The 24,827-nt window shown below is 33.2% G+C and overlaps 1 protein-coding gene across 1 annotated transcript in view; it reads left to right on the top strand.

The window, feature by feature from the left end:
• LOC111699650 (zwei Ig domain protein zig-8) overlaps nt 1–16,397 on the top strand; it is a 40,923-nt gene extending 24,526 nt beyond the window's left edge. The window contains exons 4-8 of the mRNA XM_023470374.1: nt 2,480–2,570; nt 5,110–5,211; nt 7,483–7,646; nt 10,923–11,002; nt 14,026–16,397. Of these exons, the coding sequence (XP_023326142.1) occupies nt 2,480–2,570; nt 5,110–5,211; nt 7,483–7,646; nt 10,923–11,002; nt 14,026–14,111 (523 nt within the window). The 3' untranslated portion in view covers nt 14,112–16,397. The remainder of the gene's footprint in view (nt 1–2,479; nt 2,571–5,109; nt 5,212–7,482; nt 7,647–10,922; nt 11,003–14,025) is intronic.
• The last annotated feature ends 8,430 nt before the right edge of the window (nt 16,398–24,827 follow it).

Below are 24,827 nucleotides of genomic sequence, written 5' to 3'. Positions count from 1 at the left end.
CTATTATGTAAATTATCAAAATTCAATGCTTTTATCCTACTCGGATACTAAAGTAACACTGATGTATCTATTCGTGTTCACAAATTCCGCCCAGAGAGAACTGATTTCAATATGTACGCAGAGTATACGCAACTGCAATTAACTTTCCTTGCATTATAAACTTGATCCCAACTAAGTTTCAATGCATATTGCAAATCAAAATTCAAAACTTTTTATTTGTCTCACAGCTCTTCAAAAAGAGGAATTATGGTAGAAAGCATGTAGCAATATAACTCTCCAAAAACATATATGTATTTTTATATACTTAAAGAGTATTTAGTGTGAATGTATTTTACACACAGCCGGCCATACCATGGGACATACATACAAAATAAAAATACAAAATACATAAAGGAGCTGTAAATAGGAAAGTATAAAACACAATGTAAAATTAATTAATCAAGAGTCTCGGCGAACTATCAAATATCAATGTACATATATATATGTTGTATATGAATTAATCTTGAAAAAAACCACTAATTATATATATAGTACTAGCCTTAGAGGGCGCTTCGCGCCCATCTTCTAAATTAATTGTGAACATGTTCTCTTTGTGTACATCGTAAAACAAAACAAAAATAATTCGCGGATTTTCACAAAAAAATTCGTGGATTTTCAAAATTTTCAAAAATTTAATGAAGATCAAATTTTGATGGAGACAAATATTTGAAATTTTGATCATTCATAAGCCTTCCCTGGGGTCCCTAGATGTCCCACAAAAAATTTGGGCCCGATCGGTTCAGCCGTTTTGACGTTTATTGGACACAAACAAACAAACAAACAGACAAGCCAAATTTATATATAGATAGGAAGGGGAAGGACGGGGAAAGAAAAAGTAACTTAGAGAATAAGAAAAAGTAAAAAATAAGTAAATAGAGAAAGGAAGTTGAAGGACAGGGAGAAGGAGAAAGGAAGTTAAAGGACAGGGGAGAGAGAAAAGAAGTTGAAGGACAGGGAGAAGGAAAAATGAAGTTAAAGGAAAGGGGATAGAGAAAGGAAGTTGAAGGATAGGGAGAAGGAAAAAGGAAGTTAAAGGACAGGGGATAGAGAAAGGAAGTTGAAGGACAGGGAGAAGGAAAAAGGAAGTTAAAGGACAGGGAGAAGGAAAAAGGAAGGTGAAGGACAGGGAGAAGGAAAAAGGAAGGTGAAGGACAGGTGAAAGAGAAAGGAAGTTGAAGGACAATGGAAAGAGAAAGGAATTTATTGACCAAAGAACAAGAAAGGAGAATGAAAAGAAAGTGAAAAATGCACACGTGGAAGGATCTAGAGAAAGGTCAATATTACCAAAACCGAGAAGAAAATGGAACAGAAAATGTTTAATGTTGAAATAAATTGATAAAATATTTCACTTTGCCCGCAGGTAATAGAAAAAGTTTGCAAATATTGTCACAAAATAAAATCTTGTTATCAGAAATTAGATCTTTTTTTATGCAAAACAAGGATTAGGGTAGACATTCAAACCATTCAAGTAACTCTAAAAAAAATAATAAATAAGATATTTCTACTGTGTGTTGACGAAACAAACATATATTAATATCATTAATGATTGAACACAAGCTTTTGTCCATTCTGTTTATTTGATTATAATTAAAGAAATAAATTGATCTATTTCAAAGAAACCGATTAGATCTGATTAATTCCTTAATTAGTTGAGCTTAATCCTTGATCCTTGTTTCTGGTTGGTTGGTTGGGTTTCGAGTGATGGATCGTTTGATGGATAGGATAAAGGTCTACATCAAGGTGGGTTCATTTAATGGATCAACGGAACAAAATGGGCCAGCAATATATATTGAGTTTACGCCATAAACCTCTTATTCGAGTTAAGTAAGGCTCGGTCGCTTGAGTCATATTTTTTAGAGAAGTCTCTGATATGTCATAGTAAAGTTACGTTGAAGTTATGAAATCCGACTTAAAACTCTTGAAATGTAATTTTAAACACGAATCAGAGACCAAACTAATACTTTGGCGGGCTGTCTACGTAAATGCGTCATAAGAGCTAGAAGTATAACAAGGAGTTTTGGGCTCAACTTCCTATTAGAGGGAGAAATCAAGCTAAACTGCCTTTTTAAACTGCCTGACGAGGCATTCCAGTTTTGGTACGATGTAAATACAGAGTAGGGAGGCAATTATGGTACAAACATTTTATAAAGAAGGATTTTCAATATTTTGCTACACATGTCCATTAGGGTCTGAACCAATCAGGGTTCACTCACGTGCTTGCTGAGTATTCGGACCAATAGAATTGCAAATGAGACAAGATCTATCTATATGTATATTCAAATCTTATAAGCCAATTAGAGATCCTTACATAAATTAGAGGCATTGACGTAATAAAATGCTTAACTTGTTTCAAAACCATGGTAAATAAAGAACCGGAAAGTTTTAAATTTTTCAATTTATAAAAACTTGAGAGACAATGATTGGTTTGTATGGTGAACAGGGTTCAGGTCAAGCATCAGCAAGAAGAGAAGGATTGGGTTCTACAAATTAAATTTGTTCAACAACGAGACTCAGGGCTTTATGAATGCCAGGTTGGTAGTTTTAAGATTTAAATCTATAAAATAATTCAATAAATAAAACATCTATTCTACACGTCCTGTCCTATCTATGTAATATGTTGTTCGAACAATACGACTTTTACCCATCCTGTCCTATCAATGTAACCTGTAGATATATCGATATTATTTCTACCCGTCCTGTCCTATCAATGTAACCTGTAGATCGATCAATATAAAATCTACCCGTCCTGTCCTATCAATGTAACCTGTAGATCGATCAATATAATTTTTATCCGTCCTGTCCTATCAATGTAACCTGTAGATCGATCAATATAATTTCTACCCGTCCTGTCCTATCAATGTAACCTGTAAATCGATCAATATAATTTCTACCCGTCCTGTCCTATCAATGTAACCTGTAGATCGATCAATATCATTTCTACCCGTCGAGTCCTGTCCTATCTATGTAAAACATAAAACATTCGAGTTTGTTTCAAAAAATAAATTCCTTTATTTGAATCATAGCGCCAATGAGCATATATTTTTCTTAAAAACCACATAATCTAATCTATTTCAACCCATCCCATACATCCAATTATACCCCGAAGCAAGAAGACAATTATACGAAGTATCCCTGGGCTCCCTGAGTATAAATCTAGGAATAAGAATAAGAATTGCTCAGCTAAATGTATCTTAACGGAGAACAAAAAGAATAATCTATTGCAAAGTAGGAGAAACAAAACAAAGAGGATTAAGGACCTTAGAGGATTAGGAATCCTGCAGAGGGTTAGGAATCCTGGAGGATTAGCAAACCTGAAGTATTAGCAAACCTGGAGGATTAGCAAACCTGGAGGATTAGCAAACCTGGAGAATTAGCAAACCTGAAGTATTAGCAAACCTGGAGGATTAGCAAACCTGGAGAATTAGCAAACCTGGAGAATTAGCAAACCTGGAGGATTAGCAAACCTGGTGGATTAGCAAACCTGGAGGATTAGCAAACCTGAAGGATTAGCAAACCTGAAGGATTAGCAAACCTGGAGGGTTAGCAAACCTGAAGGATTAGCAAACCTGGTGGATTAGCAAACCTGGAGGATTAGGAATCTCAGAGGATTAGGAATCCTGGAGGATTAGGAATCCTGGAGGATCAGGAATCCTGGAGGATTAGGAATCCTGGAGGATTAGGAATCCTGGAGGAATAGGAATCGTGGAGAATTAGGAATCCTGGAGGATTAGCAAACCTGGAGGATTAGCAAACCTGGAGGATCAGCAAACCTGATGGATTAGCAAACCTGGAGGATTAGAAAACCTGATGGATTAGCAAACCTAGAGGGTTAGCAAACCTGAAGGATTAGGAATCTCGGAGGATTAGGAATCTCGGAGGGTTAGGAATCCCAGAGGATTAGGAATCCCAGAGGGTTAGGAATCCTGGCGGATTAGCAAACCTGGAAGAATAGCAAACCTGGAGGATTAGGAAACCTGGAGGATTAGGAATCTCAGAGGATTAGGAATCTCAGAGGGTTAGGAATCCTGGAGTATTAGGAAACTCAGAGGATTACGAATCCTTGAGGATTAGGAATTATGAAAGATTTGAAATCCAAAACATTAATCCTAGAGGATTAGAAATCATGAGGGTTAGAAATTCTGAAGGATTAGGAAACCCTCATGATTTAGGAATCCTGGAATATAGGAATGTTGTCAAAAAACCCCCCCAAAAAAATCAAAAAACCGTAAACGAACCAGGGTCGTATTCAGGAATTTGTCCAGGGGGGACTTACATTTTTTCTTTCCAGGGGGGGGGGCTTTGCACCCGTTGGGGCATGAAAAACCCCTGAAATCAATAGATTTCACTGGTCCAGGGGGGGCTTAGCCCCAATAGCCCCCCCCCCTGAATAAGCATCTGAAAAGAACCCCTGGTTTTGAACACTCCTTGTAACTAATAACCAATCAACGAATCCAGTTTCTTTAGAATTGATTCTGAAATAAAGTAAGTTCAGTTTTGACAAATAGTTTCCTGACCAATATTTGAAAGTAATACAATAATAAAACCTAGTGCCTGCTAGAGCTGGGTCTAAGTGTCAGTAAAACTAGTTTCAGATCTAACCAATAAACAAAATTGAAAATCCTGTTGATTTACTATTCCTATACTTTTATGTAAAAACTTCTTTCTTCTCTTTTCTTTTTCCCGGATTTTCACTTAGTTTTTGCCACAAAATCACAATATACCTTTGATACTTCAAACTTAGACTATTCTATCTAACAGAAATTAAAACTGTCAAAATTTATAGTTTGAAATATTAAAGGTTTGCAATGATAGGACTAGAAAAATAGTGTTTGTGGCAGGGTTATGCCGAAATATATTTTGCAAAGCTAGGAAAAAAAAGAATGATATCTTTTTTTAATAGAAAATCTTTAAGTTTAATCTCCGTAAATCCATTAAGACACGCTAAATAGTCCGAAACCTAAACTAAACCATCGCCTGGGAGATAACCGATTAAGCGTAATATGACCAGATTTAGAAGTTTTTACATCAGGTTTCATCGATGATTTTACTATATCTATAATGTGTATTAAGGTTACTACTGATGATGGTTCCGTGATATCCCGCCAGGTCCAGCTTGATGTCGTTACTCCGGAAGCTCTTATCCTTGGCAAGGAAGAATACCATATACAACAGGTATTAAGTTGTCATGTATAACCGGTGTACATTTGAATATCCGAGCAGGGTCAACCTTTGCAGTCCTAGTTTGGACTGTACCGCCAATTTACAATCACTAATACGGCTGACAGAAATACCGGAATGAATTTCGCCTTTTAGTTGGAAACGTCCTTATGCATTTTCTAATTTGGAACTGTTTGAACTCTAAACAGCATTTTCTAATTTGGAACTGTTTCAACTCTAAACAGCATTTTCTAATTTGGAACTGTTTCAACTCTAAACAGCATTTTCTAATTTGGAACTGTTTCAACTCTAAACAGCATTTTCTAATTTGGAACTGTTTCAACTCTAAACAGCATTTTCTAATTTGGAACTGTTTGAACTCTAAACAGCATTTTCTAATTTGGAACTGTTTCAACTCTAAACAGCATTTTCTAATTTGGAACTGTTTCAACTCTAAACAGCATTTTCTAATTTGGAACTGTTTCAACTCTAAAAATAGCCCCAAACTTTTTGAACAGAAAGAAGTTATTGAACCTTTCTCTTCAACTTTTACCGGCGCAAAAATAGAAGGGGTTCATATTTACGTATACGGTAAAGGTTTCTAATTTGGAACTGTTTAAACTCTAAACAGCAAGCAAGAAGTTATTGAACCTTTTTCTTAAACTTTTACCGGCGTAAAAATAGAAGGGTTCCTATTTACGTCTACGGTGGAGGTAGTTAAAGGAATTGAATATTTGTCAAACACTAAAATTTACGAATTCCTATATCTTTTCAACCTGATGGTATAAACCTTTGATACTACAAACTTAGATCATTTGAGCTAACAGAATTCACAAAGTAAAATATCTCAGGTCTATGACATTGGGTTGCAAAGTTTCAGAGATATATTAGTAATAACTGTTTCAAATACAATATATATGCCTACTTTTTTAATTAAAATACATAACAATATGAAAACTTTAATTCCGAATTATACTGGTTTGGACTGCATCAAAAACTATATAGAGGCTCGGATCAATTCATTTTCAGAATTTTAATGGAACATGAAACAATATTAACACTAAAAAAATCAGCTAATTCAATGACAAAATTGTCCTTGAGGACTGAGATATAAATGATATGAAATTTTAAATTGTTTGAATTATTTTAAGATTATCATTATCCCTTTAAGTTAGGGTTGTTAGAAAATAATAAATCTGGGATAATGACAGTTTTTCTGATCTGCACTCACCTTCTTTATCAACCATTCTTCATCGTAAAAATCATTTTATATAATTCAACTCAAATCTATATTCTATTCAAAACTTATTCAACGGATTAAACTTATTTAACGGATTAAACTTATTTAACGGGTTAAACTTATTTAACGGATTAAACTTACTTAACGGAATAAACTTATTTAACGGATTAAACTTATTTAACGGATTAAATTTGATTAACGGATTAAACTTATTTAAAGGATTAAACTTATTTAACGGATTAATTATTTTACAGATTAAACTTATTTTACGGATTAAACTTATTTTACGGATTAAACTTATTTAACGGATTAAACTTATTTAACGGATTAAACTTATTTAACAGATTAAACTTATTTAACGGATTAAATTTATTTAACGGATTAAACTTATTTAACGGATCAAACTTATTTAACGGATTAAACTTATTTAACAGATAACATTTCATGTGATCAGGTTACATTTGTTGCATATTCGTAATGGGTCTACTCTACACATGGTAGTCCAGACTGGACAGTACAACTTAAACAGGCTGGGGGGGGGGGGGCTTTGCATAGGATGCAGAGCAGTAAAGAGTCCGGTCCGTGTAAAAAATCTAAAAAAGCCCATATTTGTTTTATGACTAAAGCTACAGATCTAAAAACTATATTTTAGAAAAATGGACGTAGAAACTTGTGTCACACTTTGATATTTGTTTAAAACAAAACAAAAATAATTTTTACATTTTTTTACCCTTTTTGGCATTTTTTTCAACCCGCCCTAGCACCCAAACTATTTAGGAAATATCCTAAATTTTTTGGAGAAAATCCGAAAACCAATCAAAACTTTAGCACAGGTGCTATAATATACAGCTCATTTAACATTATAGCACGATCATTACATTATAGCACGGTGCAATAACGTACAGCTAATTTAAATTTATAGCACGATGATTACTTTATAGCACGTTCATTATGAAATGAAGTGAGTAAGAATGAAAAAGTACACCGCGATAGTTTCTTTTTCTGAACTTCGTTGTGAAGTAACAGTAAGAAATGATCTACTGTAGGGCTCCCTGATCTCTCTGATCTGTATCCTGGAGAACTCCCTGCTCCCCCCTGACTATGTGTTCTGGTACCAGAACGATAAGATGATCAACTTCGATTCTAACCGAGGAGTCTCAGTGCAGACTACAACTGGGAGAAAAACCAGCTCAAAATTAAATATTAAAAGGTGAGATAAAGTTTATAGGAGCATTTATTCTCAACCCAAATATACAGCTACTTTTAACACCAGATAACTATCTAACTATCTAAATATATAACTAACTATCTAACTATGGTTCTTTAACTATTTTTTCCAGATTACTATCCAACATTCTAACTATATAACTAACTTTCTAACCATAAACTTTTTAAAAATATTACGATCTAACCTATTGACTAACTCAACCATCTAACTATAAAACATTCTAAGCATCTAACTACCTATCTAACTATCTAATTTAAATATTAAACTATAAATATCTTATTATTAAAGTATCTTAACTATCGCTTATAAAAAATCTTTAAAATCTAACTATCGAGCTTTTTAACTTTCTAACATTCATCTAACTATCTAAATTATAATTCTTAAAGTCGTATTTCTATTTTAGTTTATGTTGGTATTTAATCTACTGTTAATCATCTCAAATTTCTTTAAAATCTAAATAATAAAATAACTAGTTTGTGTCAGTTAACCCCATAGTTTGATATCATTTCTTGGTCCTCCGGCCCTCTTGTCAAATTATATATTCTAGATGATCAATAAATCAATCGATAAATATTTATGTATTTATTCATAAATATATATATATCCACATCTAGAGGGGTTTGATAAATTCATTTTTAATTGGCTCTCTCTTCTCAGCTGTTATTAATCCTAGTAATTAGAAATACATTTATCTTAGCATATTTCGCCCCCCCTCTCGCGCCTCCCCCCCCCCCCAACACTTGACTCCAGCATGATCATGATATTGTGGACCATCTTTTATCAAATTTTGTCAATGAAAAAATGAAGAAAAAATACCAAAATTTTTCTTTGGTGCTTTGCGGCATAATTTCACCTAATTTCTCGTTTTCGACTTAAAGAAAGTCAGTCGTACTTAATTTATCTTCTCAAAAAACCTGTGTTACTTCTCTTGAGTATTACATAAGGTTACACGAATGACCTAAGAAGAATAACAAGAAATATAATAAGGATTTTCTCAGATTATTGGGACTTTTGAAGACTATAAGAGGAGAACAGGGTAAGCCCTTTACTGGCAAACAAGGACAGACGGACTTCAATCAGAAAGACTATTATGGATTATGGACAGACGAAATATAGTCAAGTACTGCCAGGAACTGCTTAATACTTAGGACTGCAAAGACCTACGATTTAGGGACTATATAGTGGACAAATGTGACTAGTGGATGAATTACAAAAGAACTGCTGTAATAGGGGACTTTTTATACATAGTGAATATGACTAAGCGAGGGACTATCAAACACTAAGAAATAAATGAAAAAACACTGGGAGAACACACAAAATATAAATGAAAAAACGCAAGAGGAACACACAAAATATAAATGAAAAAACACAAGAAGAACACACAAAATATAAATGAAAAAACGCAAGAGGAACACACAAAATATAAATGAAAAAAAAAACACTAGAAGAACACACAAAATATAAATGAAAAAACACTAGGAGAACACACAAAATATAAATGAAAAAACACAAGAAGAACACACAAAATATAAATGAAAAAACACTAGAAGAACACACAAAATATAAATGAAAAAACACAAGAAGAACACACAAAATATAAATGAAAAAACACAAGAAGAACAAACAAAATATAAATGAAAAAACACTAGAAGAACAAACAAAATATAAATGAAAAAAACACTAGAAGAACACACAAAATTTTGGCGCGTCGTTAATTTTAAAGTTGTTGGGAGTATACTTTTTTAAACACAACAACAATCCATTGATATTATAAAATTTTTGTATTTATTGAGCACAGAGCCAACAATTCAACAATTAAAAACTGCATGTTTTTTTACTTCAAATCCTGAAATTGCAGCGGTTTTTTTACCCCTGCACCCCCCAGCCCCTCAAAATAAAATTTCGCCCCCCATCAGCGATTGCTTTTTTTGCTCTATAGATGTATAAAGTAGTAATCTCGATTTTTTTGCTTCTTTGGATGTTTGATTATAACTCATGAATCGCTAGACCGATTTGCCTCAATTTTTTATTATGGAACTCAATAGAACCACGGGAATGATCTTTTTTGAGTGGATTGACTTTTTTCCATGCTAGTTCATCGTATGTATATAGATGCACTGTTTATATGAAAAGCAGCGCTGTCATTTTTTCAAATATACCAACCGTGGATGAGTTGAAATCATAAATGCGTAAATAAAATGGAAGGGGGGGGGGAGGGGGTAATGATAATTTCTTATAAACATATCACAATGTTATTGTATTTAATATGTGGATAATAGACAGCTGGTTATTAGTTTTTATATTCGTATTTTTATTAATTATATCAAATAATACACATTGAAAATAAATAATTAATTTAAAAAAAGCCTTCTTCGTTTGAATTTTTACGAAAGGAACTGAGTCTTTGCGTGAACAAAATCATATATTCTAATGCCTAAATATGTGCAACCTGATGGTGTACATCTTTGATATTTCAAATCTAATCTATTTCGATCTAACAGAATTCAAAGTTTAAAGTATAAACGTTGGACGACATTGGGTTCCAAAAATCAGAATTTGTGGCAAAAACTCATGTCCTTTGTTGAAAATTGAGAATCTTCGCAAATATATTAATTAAGTAATGGGTCTTTATGCAAGGAATATGCACTAGGAACCCCTATACGAACCCCTATATATTTTTACACAAAAAGGGTTCTGAAGTGTGGGAAGGAATATATACAACCTTGCAGCTTCTTGGCCTAAGCTTTGTTTAAATCCCGCCCAAAATTGTAATTTCTATGTAATATCTACTTAAAAGAATAAAACTGTGTATATTTACAGATTATTCTTCAACAAGCATTGTTTAGTTTATTTTATAGGTCAAATTAAATTTATGATATGCAATAAAAAGTAATCACGCAAAGTCTAGCCAACTAAATGATTAACTTTTTTTTCGGAAATAAAATTTTCTTTTGAATATTGAAAAATAATTTAAACCAGAAAATAACAAACATTTTTACTTATTTACGGTTTTTGAGCTAAACGTTGATTTTTTTTATTGAGAAAAATTCATAGAAATAGTTCGTTGAAAAATGTTGTGGATTTTGAGAAAGTTTGGAGAGAGAGAAAGAGATTTTATAACTCTGTCAAACCTTCGTTACTTTGAAGTTTCCTTTTCTTTTTTAATTATTTCCAAAAAATAATTTGACAATAATATTATCAATATAATTAATCAATAATATCAATAATTAATTAATAATTTAATTGGTTTTGTTTTAGTGCTAGACCAGAGCACAGTGGAAACTATACCTGTAAACCTTCCAGTGCAGTTCCAGCTTCGATACAGGTTTTCGTTTTAGGTAAGCAATTCTATACAGGTTTTCGTTTTAGGTAAACATTTTTACAGGTCTTTGTTTTAGGTAAGCATATTAGCATATTCTATACAGGTCTTTGTTTTAAGTAAACATATTCTATACAGGTCTTTGTTTTAGGTAAGCATATTCTATACAGGTCTTTGTTTTAGGTAAGCATATTCTATTCAGGTTTAGATTTTAGATATTCTACACAGGTATTGGAGTGAATATAATTTTTCTATTTATAGTAAGGATCATTTTTCATTTACCAAGGGTCATTTTTGATTCAATTAGTATCATTTTTCATTTTAAAAGAATTATTTTCCATTTACCATTGACCATTTCATTTAATTGGGATAATTTTCATTTACTAGTGATCATTTTCTTTTGGTAATTTTGCTTTAAAATACAGGTCTTTGTTTTTATGTAAAATATAAGTACTCCTGAGCTTAAAACTTTAGAATGGGATATCCTTAATCCCGATCGGTTAATTAATCTGGAGATTAATAACGAGAGGAGAACAAACTTTATTTAATCTCGAGATTAAGAAAAAGAGTGATTCACTATATAATCCCGATATCCACCATTCAAAAGTTCCCAGCTCTGATAATATATTGGATATATGTGTGTGTGTAGAGAGTAGAGAGGAATGATAAAAATACTGCTTATCTGAAGCTAGCATGCAGGGTTTCAACATCAAACAGAATTCCTTGTTCAAAAACTTTTAAACTTTTATAAATTCTCTTTTACGTATACATATATAGCTTACACCAGGGGGGATGATAGTTTCCTACCTGTGTGCTCAGTTCGCTGTACTGTACACTTACAACTGTTTACTAATATTGATATACTATAGGTTAGGCCAGAATCTCCTTATATGCAGTACGCTCTCGGTATAGTTCATGGCCTATACAATTAGTAAAGGATTAGCGTACATCATCACTCTATACACTATAACCTCGTTGGCTTACACCACACGAAAAAAAACCTTTGAATTTATGTTTAAAAAAACGATGTTTGGAAGAAAAAAGACAAGAGATACTTTTTAAGGAATTCTGGCATTTCACCCCTGTAGGTTGAAATGATTTTATAAAATTTGGAGAATTTTGAATACCAAGCTAAAGTGCCCGGCGTTGCTTGTGGAACTAAAAAAAATGGAAAAAAGATTTTGAAACTTTTAGCCTATGTCAGCCCATTCGGTCCAGCCGTTTGGCCGACTAGAGGGAACATATATACGAATGTCTTGTTTTATTATATAGATGAAACTTTAATCTTTCAGTTCTATTTTGATATTTTTCTTCAAAAAATGGCATGTATCTTTTCCAGAGTTTTAAAAGGAGTCTTTGAGTATTTGCCACTAACTCAAATTTTCAAAAACTTTATCTTTACAATCTTATTGTGTGCACCTTTGAAATTTCATACTTAATTATTTGATCTAACAGAATTCATAGTTTGAAATGTCTAAAGTCTACGACATCGAGTTGCAAAGAGTTGGTGGCAAAGACTCAGTTTTGTTTACCTCAGAATTTTTAAAACAGCCATAAATAAAATTTATGGCTGTTAATACAACCATATTTATTTATTTGGTTGTATACTTGTATCATCCTGTTTTATTGTATTGGCCATATTTATATTATATGTGAGCTAAAGAATGTAATACAATAATGTTAAAATATGAAAGTAACAAATCATAAAACTCTGTCTTGTGTATTCATTGTATGGAGTATTACAGAGACATGTTGTGTAAAGTGTTTGAATTTAAAGGAAAAGTGAAGTAATTGTTAAGATTTTTCATTAAATAGTGCCAACAATGATTCACATCTACAGCTATTACATAAGAAAGGGTTGTGAATATGTTTTGTTTTTAAATAAAGAAACTTATAATATCTCCGTCCTCATTGAGTCTTTGCCACAAACTCTCATTTGATAATCCCTATATTCTCGCCACCTAATTTCCTAGACCTGAGATATTTCAAAGTATAATTTCGTATATTAAATCTGTTAAATCAAATAGTCTAAGTTTCAAAGGTTTAAACCACCAGGTTGCAAAGATGCAAGGATTAGAAAATTAGAAAATTAGAAAATCAATTCCTTTAACTCATTAAGCTCTAAGAGGAGGATTCATACAGACAATAAAGGTATTATTTGGTACAGTACATATTTATCTTTCACTGATGGAGGTCGTGCTCAGGGAGTAAGGAATAGAAGGGAGATATAACTGACGCGGTTCGCCCTACCATATGATTATACATGCTTTGCAGACGAGTACTCCATTTGTATAAAAAGCGGGTACTGTGCAATTGTATCTTTTACTTGAGGCCGTGCATACATAAAAAGTGGGTATTGTGCAATTGTATCTTTTACTTGAGGCCGTATATGTATAAAAAGCGGGTACTGTGCAATTGTATCTTTTACTTGAGGCCGTGTATGTATAAAAAGCGGGTACTGTGCAATTGTATCTTTTATTTGAGGCCGTGCATGTATAAAAATCGGGTTCTGTGCAATTGTATCTTTCACTAGAGGCCGTCCGGGTATAAAAAGCGGTTACTGTGCAACTGTATCCTTTATTAGAGGCCGTGCAGGTATAAAAAGCAGATATGGTCAAATTTCACCGTCACTATTTCAAGAAGTGGGTACAGATACAATTTATATCCATCACTAGAGGCTTACGTTTGTACAGTACTGCAGTTTAGTCTGATTTTACCTAAGCCCGTGCTGGGAAAAAAGAGGTACTATTTCAAATGAATTGAAATTTTGAGGGGATGTAGTTTATGAAAATATTATACTACAATTTACAGGGCAAAGTTGTGAATCATTGATGGCCAATTTTGATTAAAATGTCGCTTTAGGTCAAGTTAAATAAACATTTTGTTCAAAATTACTTGTCAATGTGTTATTGTTTTATTCGATTAGTTTTAGTCGTATTATGCGTTAAAGAACATATTAAAACATTTAGCCAAAAATATTTTTTTGATCAAATGTATTTTTTTTTTAATGTTGGAAATATTTTATCTTTTTTAATTTTTCAGGTGATCAGACCCAGGCTGTGATAAACTCAGCGTTGGTTCTCAGATACTCCCAAATTCTTCTCTTTGTTCTTGCTTCTCTTCGCTGAACCAGCTGTTCATTAACTGGACCCCTTCACAAATATATATAAATTGCCCCCCCCCGTTCCTCCCCCCCCCCCCTTTTCTAATTTTTAATGAATCCTCTTCTACTCTCATACATTCTTTAACTTAACAATATATATAATAAATAAAGTACATATATATCTTCTCTTCTCTACATATATCCACTCGTTCTTCTGTATCCTTTATCCTATTACCTGTACTCTCTCTCTCTCTCTCTCTCTCCTAGTACAGCTATACCCTCTCTCCTAATACCTGTACCCTTTCTCTCTCCTAGTACCTGTACCCTCTATCCTAGTACCTATACCCCTTCTCCTAGTACCTGTGCTCTCTCTCCTAATTTTTGTATCCTCTTTCTCTCTCCAACTACCTGAACCCTCTCTCCTAGTACCTGTGCCTTCTCTCTCTCTCCTGGTAACTGAACCCTCTTCCTCCATCCTTGTAACTGAACCATCTCTTTCCCTCCTAGCAACTACCCCTCTCCTTGTCTCCTAGTAACTGAACCCTCTTCGTCCCTCTTCGTAACTGAACCCTCTCCTTCCCTCTCAACAACTGAACCCTCTTCTTCCCTCTTAGTAACTGAACCCTCTCCTTCCCTCCTAGTAACTGAACTCTCTTCTTCCCTCTAAGTAACTGAACCCTCTCCTTCCCTCTTAGTAACTGAACCCTCTCCTTCCCTCCTAGTAACTGAACCCTCTCCTTCCCTCCTAGTAACTAATCCCTGTCTATCCCTCCTAGAAACTGATCCCGACCCTCCCCACTGTTGCCAGTTCTGTTGAAATGTATTTTCTTTCTCCTCCCAACCTTCTCAACACTGAATACTGAACCCTATTCGAGACTTGTCTCCACCCTCTCTCTGCAATCATTATATTCAAGTTTCAAGAGTAATTGAGAAACTTGACTCTGTACATTGCGGAAGGGAAGACGGAGACTGAACCGTTATTAAAGGACCATAAACCAATGAGGAAATTTGACTCTCGTCTAAAAAAACAGTCGCAATGTCAGAGAGAAAAGTAAATCTTTCTGCATATTTATATTAAAGATAGAACAAATTAATTTGAGCTAGAACGGATGTATTGAAGGATGGATGTAACTTAGTAAGAACCGATAAACTGTTGCTACATTGGTGATATCGGAATTCGGAGTGCATAGTACATGGGTCACTGCATGGAGAAGGAATACACCATTTGACAAAAAATAGATTATTCTCAAATTTAAAAGTTTAACTATTTAGGTCATAAACAATCACCAAATTTTTTTCATGAATTTTTTTTTTGATAGTTTTTGCCATTTTAAAAATGTTGGTCGATTTATAATGTATAAAGTATAATTTTGTATAACTAAACATGCTCTATAACTCTTAATTTTAGACCTACATAAAAAATTGAAAGATTTTAAAGTCTCATAAAATTTGCAGTAAATTTGCCAAAAAAAGTGAAAACTTTTTGCAAAATTTGGACTCCACAAAAAACTTTAAAATCATGTCTGACCCCAAAAACCTAGTCTTCGATGTTTGAACAACAAAATTATATGCATAGGCTAACCCCATTTTGCAAGAAAGAATGTTGATCTTCATGCATTTGGGGTCATCATGGGGTAAGAATTCAAAAATCCTATTTTAAGACCCCAAATTTTGAAAAAAACATATTATTTTTTTAAATATATCAAAATTTTTACCACAATTTTACAAAGATTACCAAAACCGAAAAGTAGATTTTTGTTTGTTAGTTTTTCAAAATTCCCGAAGGCCCCCCCCCCCAATTTGAAACTTTGTGACACCAAATTTTGAATAGACTGTGTTTGGTTCATAAAATGTAGGCCCGAATTTTGTATGAAGCCTCCAATTGTGGTGATCTGAACGCTTGACCATTTTGACATTGTTAGTAACCACATAGTTATGCGCGCTAAGATAAACTCAGATATGCGAACCATTGTTTGACCTCTGCTCCTCCATTATGACCTCGAAGAATCAAGATCTTTGAAGACTAAGTATAATGTCATGTTCAGTATAAATTTACTCATTCCTGAATTGTTCTTGGATTCCATTTCAATGAAAATAAATTGACCATTTTGAAAATGGCAAAAATTGCCCCCCAATTTTTTTTTTTTGAATGGTGAATGCTTATTACATAAATAACAAAAAATCTAAATTTCAGAAGAATTTTTTTTGTCAAATGGTGTATTCCTTCTCCATGGAATGACCCACATGTATTAAAATGTTGATCTCCTCGAATTCAAGAAAGTTCCTACACCCTCCACACGCTAACTACTCTCTCATCTGGTACTATACAACCCTCTCCCCTTCTCCTGGTACTATACAACCCTCTTCCTTTCTCCTGGTACTATACACACCCTCTCTCTCTCGTTGTACTACAGAACCCTCTTCCCTTGTCCTGGTACTATACAACCCTCTTCCCTTCTCCTTGTACTATACAACCCTCTCCCCGTCCTTGTACTATACAACCCTTTTCCCTTCTCCTGGTACTATACAACCCTCTTCCCTTCTGGTACTATACAACCCTCTCCCCTTCTCCTGGTACTATACAACCCTCTTCCTTTCTCCTGGAACTATACAACCCTCTCCCCATCACTTCTCCATATATTGTGCAACCCTCTCCCATCTCTTCTCCTGGTACTATATAAACCCCTACCCCTCACTTCTCATGGTACTACGCAACCCTCTCCCATCCAAAAAATTGAATTAAAAACACATCAAATTTTATTTTTGCGTTCTGTCAAACCTTTTATTACAAATATGGAGTTTAAGCTCTCTACTCAATTTAATCTTACAATCTATATAACTATAATAAATAATATAAACAAATGTTAAAATTGTTGAAACTTAAAAATGGAAAAATATTTCCCTTTCTTTAGAAATTAGATTATGTCGCGAAGTATACTATTTATGTCAGCTGATTTTTATAAACCTAAATGTAAAGATATAACTGTTCTTAAATAAATTCTTTTCTGTAGGTTTTCATTAGACATTTCAGGTACAATGTGCAGTGTAGTGTGCAGTGGAATGTGCAGTGGAATGTGCAGTGGAATGTGCAGTGGAATGTGCAGTGGAATGTGCAGTGGAATGTGCTCATCCATTTTTTTGCTGATCTTGTGCAAGCAAATAACTTGAATTCAAGGATTTAAACCTTTTTTCATATTTACAGTGGTCCCCAGAAAACTGTGGAATACTTGTTTTCTTTGTGCGTTTACTTACTGATTTTATAATTTGCAATTTATAAACAAATCCAGGCGCTATCCCAGAAAAAGTTTAATAGCAAAAGTTCAAAGTACAAATAGTACAAGTTTTTTGGCAACATTTTATACAATGAGACCCTTGCAACTGTGGAAGAAGAAGATGACATTATTTTATGTTGTTGTGTAATAAACCAAATAGTTTTATGCCAGTAGCTTAAAAACTCAACTTAAAAAGAGAAATGAGTTTGTATAAACTTTACAATTGCTCTGTTTTATTCTAATTAGACTATTTTAAATCAAAACCTCAGTCTAATAGTCTTCTTCCTCATTCACAGTTTTATGAGTCTCACTGTATGTTGGATTCAAAAAGAATATTTAAGGGGTCAAAGTTATTTAGCTGAGACATTAGAAAAAAAAGAATACTTAACAGAGACCATCAGGATGAGGGGAGGAAGCCCAGCTCACACAATTTTCTAGTCCGAGCCACATTCTCTTCCTCGAAATCCTCGTCCTTCGAATATTATCTTTTTAAAGTGTTCAATTCTCCAAGATAAAACAATTTTTTAAGAATCGGGTCACGTTAGAGCATTAACGAAATGTTAAATTTTTGTAAGGTCACGTTAGAGCATTAACGAAATGTTAAATTTTTGCAAATCGAAAGAAATTCTTTCAATAGAATCAAAGTTTTTGAGTGCAATATCGTGAGAAATGTTCACCTTTTTTACGCGCATTTTCAGATAATCTCGGTGTAGAATGCCGCAAATAATTCCAAGTTTTCAGAACTTTAGTCTTTTTTGTTAATTATAGAGAAAACCAAAGAATTTTATCGGATGGTTCCATGGGGAAAATGATAGGCAGAGGTATGCCGAATATTTTGCTGTTTATTTTGTATCACGAAGGTTAGCCATTACGGAGGCAGAAGAGATTTAAGTTTCACCTAAATAAAGTTTAATATCATTCTCATGGGTTTGAAGATTTCAACATAATGTAATCATTGCAATACTTTAGTCAATCCATATGTAATGCCCTAACGTGGCCTGATTTTAAAAAGATAGCTTTATGTTCAAGAATTATAAACTTAAAAACACATAATAAGCGAAGGACGAGGATTTCGAGGTGGCTCGGACGAGAAAATGAGGAGAATGTCGCTCGACGAGAAATTGTTGTGGCTTGCCTTCCTAAAGTCCAAAAAATCTCTTGAATCCTATTCCTTCAACATATTCAACACAAGCTTTAATGCTAAAGGAACTCATTTTTTTGCAGCAAACTAAAATTTTGTAATGTGTAAAATATTTTAAAATTAGATTATTTGATTTAGTAGAATTCATAGTTTGAAATATCAAAGGTTTACAACATTGGGTTGCATAATTATAGACATCACAAAATCAGAGTTTTTTTTAAATATACGGCCACAAATTAGCAATTTTCCGAATTAATTCTTAGAGAAAGTTGTTCCGCGTTTCCCGTGGAGAAAAAATAAAAAAGTGAAGAAAAAAAAAAAAATAGAAAAAAATCGATTTCTTTTAGCCTATGTAACCCCCAGGCTACCCCTTGGTTACCTAAAAAATGTCAGCTCATTCGGTCCAGCTGTTTGGCTGGCTGTAGGGAACTTTTATAAGAATGTTTTGTTTTGTTATATATGTGTCTAGAATAAGAAAAATAATGATTTTTTTTCCAGATTATCAAATATATAATGCCATTTTTTTAAAGGAGTTAATGTCTTATTGCTAAAACATTGATAGTGTAGAGTGTTTGTTTGTTTATTTCTCAAGTGTGGATACATGTACATGGAGAGCATAAGATGTTAATACCTTTTATATATTGATATTATTGTTAAACATTGTCAAAACTATGTGGATATGTTTGTATGGAATCTATAGCCGGCCATCTCGAAAATGAGGTGTTACAAAATATCACACTTAAGTAGCAATACAACTGTTTTATCCTAATGGGACTGTAAGAGTAATTTTAAGTGACCCTCCATGAAAAGATGGCAATTCCCGATTCACAACGGTACCCTTTAAAGCTTTCTCTGATTCACAACGGTACCCTTTAAAGCTTTCTCTGATTCACAACGGTACCCTTTAAAGCTTTCTCTGATTCACAAGGGTACCCTTTAAAGCTTTCTCTGATTCACAACGGTACCCTTTAAAGCTTTCTCTGATTCACAACGGTACCCTTTAAAGCTTTCTCTGATTCACAACGGTACCCTTTAAAGCTTTCTCTGATTCACAAGGGTACCCTTTAAAGCTTTCTCTGATTCACAACGGTACCCTTTAAAGCTTTGTCTGATTCACAACGGTACCCTTTAAAGCTTTCTCTGATTCACAACGGTACCCTTTAAAGCTTTCTCTGATTCACAACAGTACCCTTTAAAGCTTTGTCTGATTCACAACGGTACCCTTTAAAGCTTTCTCTGATTCACAACGGTACCCTTTAAAGCTTTCTCTGATTCACAACGGTACCCTTTGAAGCTTTGTCTGATCAAATATGAATTAGATATCAATGTTTTTAAAACTGATTATTTTTATTTGTGATTTCTTTACTATAGGAATCATCTGTATAGTCCGTATTACGTCACCAGAACTTCAGCTTATTGCAGTGCAGTATTGTTGTCACGTGATACAGACGGAAATCACTTGACCAGTATACTGCACTGCCAATGGCTGAAGTTCTGGTGACATAAAACGTACTATATGGATATATGAAATAACATTATTAATTATATCTATTAAAAATGCAAAATATATATGTATCGTTCAACGCCTGAGATTCTCAGGTTTCATCCTATACCCCCTTTCATTTTTCCTTTACAGGCCCTTTGATCACTTTTAGAAACCGACAACATGTTCCACATTATAGCATGATTAAATAATTGTTTCAAGGGTACCATTGTAAATCGGTCATTTACATCTTTGCAAGCAGGGTCACTCGAAATTTCACATACAGTCCCATTAAATGTGCTTTATCCTTTTTAAATTCTGAAAGAACCCAATGCCCAATTAATTTTATCAGTTTGAGAATCTTCAAGTCTTCAGAATATTTAAAAGGTCGAAAATGACTTAAGTCAATATATAAATAATTATCTACAATTATTTATAATGGCCCAAACGATTATCAAGTACAATAGGTGGCAACAGAGAAATGGACTAACTGTACATGACGTCACAAGTGTCAAATATACTAAGTAAAACGAAATTTTCTCACATTAGTTGAAATGTTCTCCAAGATTAAATAAAAAAGTGTTAAAACAGAAAATAAAGAACACATAAAATTGCACTTATTTCACTGTAAGAAAAGCACTTTATTCTAAAATTATCACTTGTATTAATAATTTTGTTGGACACAAAATCTGAATTGACACTTGTGACGACAGAATACAACTGTACTGAGAGTGTACAAATTCTTTGGTGCCATCTATTGTACTATAATCTATTTGGTAATGGCTACTTAATATTCATACTTTCTATAGTTTCTTAGATTCTGGAATTGTTTAAAAATTATAAGATTAACAGTGTATTATCTCAGTGGGATAGATGGCAGACAATGTAGAGGAATATAAGAACAAAGCTGCAAAAAGGAAACTAGGATACTAATAATTTCTTGCTGATGTCTAAACCATCGAATTCTTTCGTATTTTGAGTTTAAAGATGCATAGTAAACTTTTTTCTAGTAAAAACAATTCTAGAGAACGATCTAAAGATGAACTTAACGAAATTAAATATATAATAAAAGATTGTATTCAACCTTAATATCGTCATATAAGTTTAATTCGGGTCGTCTATAACGTTAATAAAGAATAAATGAGTCCACTATATGTATATAGAATAGATTGGGGTGGAATGGCTGGGGCTGATTTATATTCTGACTGTGTGATATTATATCCGGAATTGCCACACTAACCACTGGGAAAATCGTTCACCAGTCTTCTCATAAATCTTTAAAACAAAATGGAAAATTTCGTTCCTTTCCTTTTTATTGATGAATTCAATATGGGTTCAAGATAGATTGAGGAGTGGAAACAGAGATAGAAAACTAGTTAGAGGTTGGATGTAGGAAAGGTTCAGGATGAGTTGAGGATGGATTCAGGATGAGTTAAGGATGGACTTAGTATGAGTAGAGGATAGATTCAGGATGAGTTTGTAGTAAATATCGTAGCAATTCCTATATTTGTAAACCTGAACATACCTAGATATATTACGTTGTACATTGTCTAAGTGCGCTTGTAAATAGCTACGTAAAACTTGTATAGCAATTAATCTAAACTAGTTACGTCTGTAAATAAATACGTTAAACCTGTGTTGTGATTAGCTTAACTACGTTTGTATATAACGTTGTAAAACTTGTAATTACGTTGATTAAAATAATCTGTAACCTAGAACCCAAAATACATTTAGTTGGAATAGACTATACTTTGATTGCGATGTGAGAGTAATATATCCTCGTGTAGGTAACTAGATGGATTTGAGTTGTATCTTGTAAAACAGAATCAAAAGAATACGGAGAGCTAGTAGTATCTGAGCGATACATACATAAGAATACAAAAGTGTATTGATAGAGATTGAGTATTATAGAGATCTGGTATTATATGATTGAAACGTACTAAAGAATACAGATAGATAAGTATCGGGATTGATATTGACTAGTGTATTATTGCTGAACCTTTAGTTCAAGAAGAGTAATTTGTTTCCCTGTTCAGCGACAACGAGTGTGGAACCTTGAGTTCGAGATTGAGTTGTATCTTGTGAAACAGATACCTTAGAATACAGATAGAGTTGTATTGGGATTGATATTGACTAGTGTATTATTGCGGAACCTTGAGTTTAAAAAGAGTAATTTGGTTGCTCGTTTAGCAACAACGAGAGTGGAACCTTGAGTCTGAGATTGAGTTGTATCTTGTGAAACAGATACCTTAGAATACAGATAGAGTCGTATCCGAATTAACATTACTGCGGAACCTTGAGTTCAAGATTGAGTTGTATCTTGTGAAACAGATACCTGAGAATACGGAATACCTGAGCTGAAAACTTTAGAATGATGGATATCAAGATTAATGCTTAAACTCCTGGTTTTAATAAATCCAAGATTATTTTTAAAAACATTCAATATCCAAGAAAGAAGTAAAAAATTTAACCAATCAGCGTGTCATGTTAAGATGTACTCTTTAACTTTTGAAAAACTGGTTTTGATTTCTGGTGTTGATGGTGTCATACCAATTGAACTAAACATCGATTGAACGAACGTAAGTTTTGGATTAATGTTTATTAAGACTAACGTTCAAAAAGACAATAGTTCTGAAATATTTTTTTTTAATAATTTCTTATTAACATTTATATTTATACTTGATTAAATGCTCTAAAAGCCGGCTTGTGAACAGCTGACTTTAATTCATTCGGATATTAGTCCAATCGATATAGCATTCTATCTGTAATTGTTATCAAACATATTTTTTATACAGTAGAAATATCCAAAAAGAGGATTAGAAGAAAATCAAAAGTGTGTACAATGGATAATGAGATTACGCGATCGTGATTAAGGATATCTCATTCTAAAGTTTTCAGCTCTGGAATGGTACGGATCTACAGCTATTCAGTGGAGTAGGGCATTTACTACAAGTTGAGGATGAGCTGAGGATGGATTAAGGATAGGTTATGATCGCCCAGGATGAGTTTAAGATTAAGGATGGATTAAGAATTAGTTAAAGATGAAATGAAGAACGAGGTTGAATGAAGAATAAGCTGGTATGATTTTCCCTTAATAAACATTGCACCATAAATACAAAAAACATTTCAATAAGTTTCCAGAATTAAAATTCGTTAAATATTTTTAAAGGTTTCTTTCAATTATTTAAATTAAAGTTCCTACACTCAGATTTTTTTATTTATTCAAAATAAATATTTCTAGTTTTCATCTATTTACAGGAAACTTAAGAAAATCTTTAAAAAAAACATTTAAATTTGAATCTTGATGTATTTTTTAGAGATAAATCCAGAACATTTAAACAAACAATTTGTGCAAATCCTAGGGTGTAAAGTTTAAAAATAATGGCAGGAAATTAAAAATGGCCAAAAGTATCGAAATATAAATGGAAAAAGCTGTTTTTGTTTGCAAAAAATTGACATAAGTTCCGCACCATAACGTTTATTACAGTATTTCTAGGAATCTAGAATTCTAAAAGGTGTTTCAATAAAATTTGAAAGACGACTTTTGATTTTTAGTATTTAATAACAAAGTTTACATGAAAGACAATCTTTTGTAATGAAGTACCAACCTTAGATAGTTTTTAAACCAATCCCAACCCTTCTCTCTCTTATTAGATTTAAATAAGGAGTTGGTTCCTAAAATATTACAGATCTAAAAAAAACACAAACAGAATTTTAAACAATAAATCTATAAAACGAATAATATCAAACAAAAAAAAGAAAACTCAGGAACGCCTGGACCGATTTGTTTCAAATTTTGATTTGGGAAGTCGGGAGACCCAAAGGAATGTTCATAGTTTGGTTTTAAGGTTCTGAGTTGAGTGGGTCGACTTTAATAGCGAAAATTTAGTTTCCCGGTGAAATTGTTCAAGTGCGGGTAAACGGCGGATAAGTAAATATGGGTACCCCAGGAGTTACATTTAATTTTTTAAGAAAATTTTGTATTACTATATATACAACTACTTCAGTAAAAATCATGATTTAACATAAAGCGTTGGTAAACGTTGGCACTAGGGGCGTATTCAGGAATTTTTCCAGGGGGGGGGGCTCAGCACCCGTTGGGACCTGCAAACCCCATGAAATCAATAGATTTCATTGGTCCAGGGGAGGCTTAGCCCCCATAGCCCCCCCCTGAATACGCCTCTGGTTGGCACTATGGCTATGAATATTAATAATCTAATTACATGGAAAACGCCGGGTACTTCAGCTAATATATATAGTAAAACAAGACATTCGTATATATGTTCCCTACAGCCGGCCAAACGGCTAAACCGAATGGGCTGACATTTTTTGTGGACACTCATGGGTAGCCTGGGGGTGACATAGGCTAGATAAATACATTTTTTTAAATTTTTTTTCAGCTAATATATTATAATGTTCTTCGCTTAATACATATATATATATGTTTAGCTGAAATTTTTCAGGGAACTCATGGGTTTTGAAAATTTTTGAATTTCTACGATAATTTGGATTAAATTCATAATTTAACATGAAGAGCGATAAATACATTGTCAAGTTTACAAACTTGAAATTATGTTTACAGACCCTTTAAAGGTTTAGGATAATATTCTAGATTCTGAAGATTTGGGAATAATTTATTCTAGTTCAGTTTCTAATTTGAGATATTTTCTAGGATGAATAAACAGAGAATATCTAATGGTTTAGAGAAGAGATAAATAGTTCAAATCTGAAAGATAATAATGTACATGTCATATTTACAATGGTAACCTTTAATCCTTTAAATGAGCAAAAGTTAACGAAATTGATAACTTTCAAGTGCGGTTAAAATGCGGTTCAAGTACTGTT

The sequence above is a fragment of the Eurytemora carolleeae genome, unplaced genomic scaffold (assembly GCF_000591075.1).
Source record: "Eurytemora carolleeae unplaced genomic scaffold, Eaff_2.0 scaffold339, whole genome shotgun sequence".
Taxonomy (NCBI): Eukaryota; Metazoa; Arthropoda; class Copepoda; order Calanoida; family Temoridae; genus Eurytemora; species Eurytemora carolleeae.
The sequence above is the reverse complement of the archived record's forward strand: the minus strand, read 5'-3'. Positions and strand labels throughout refer to the sequence as shown.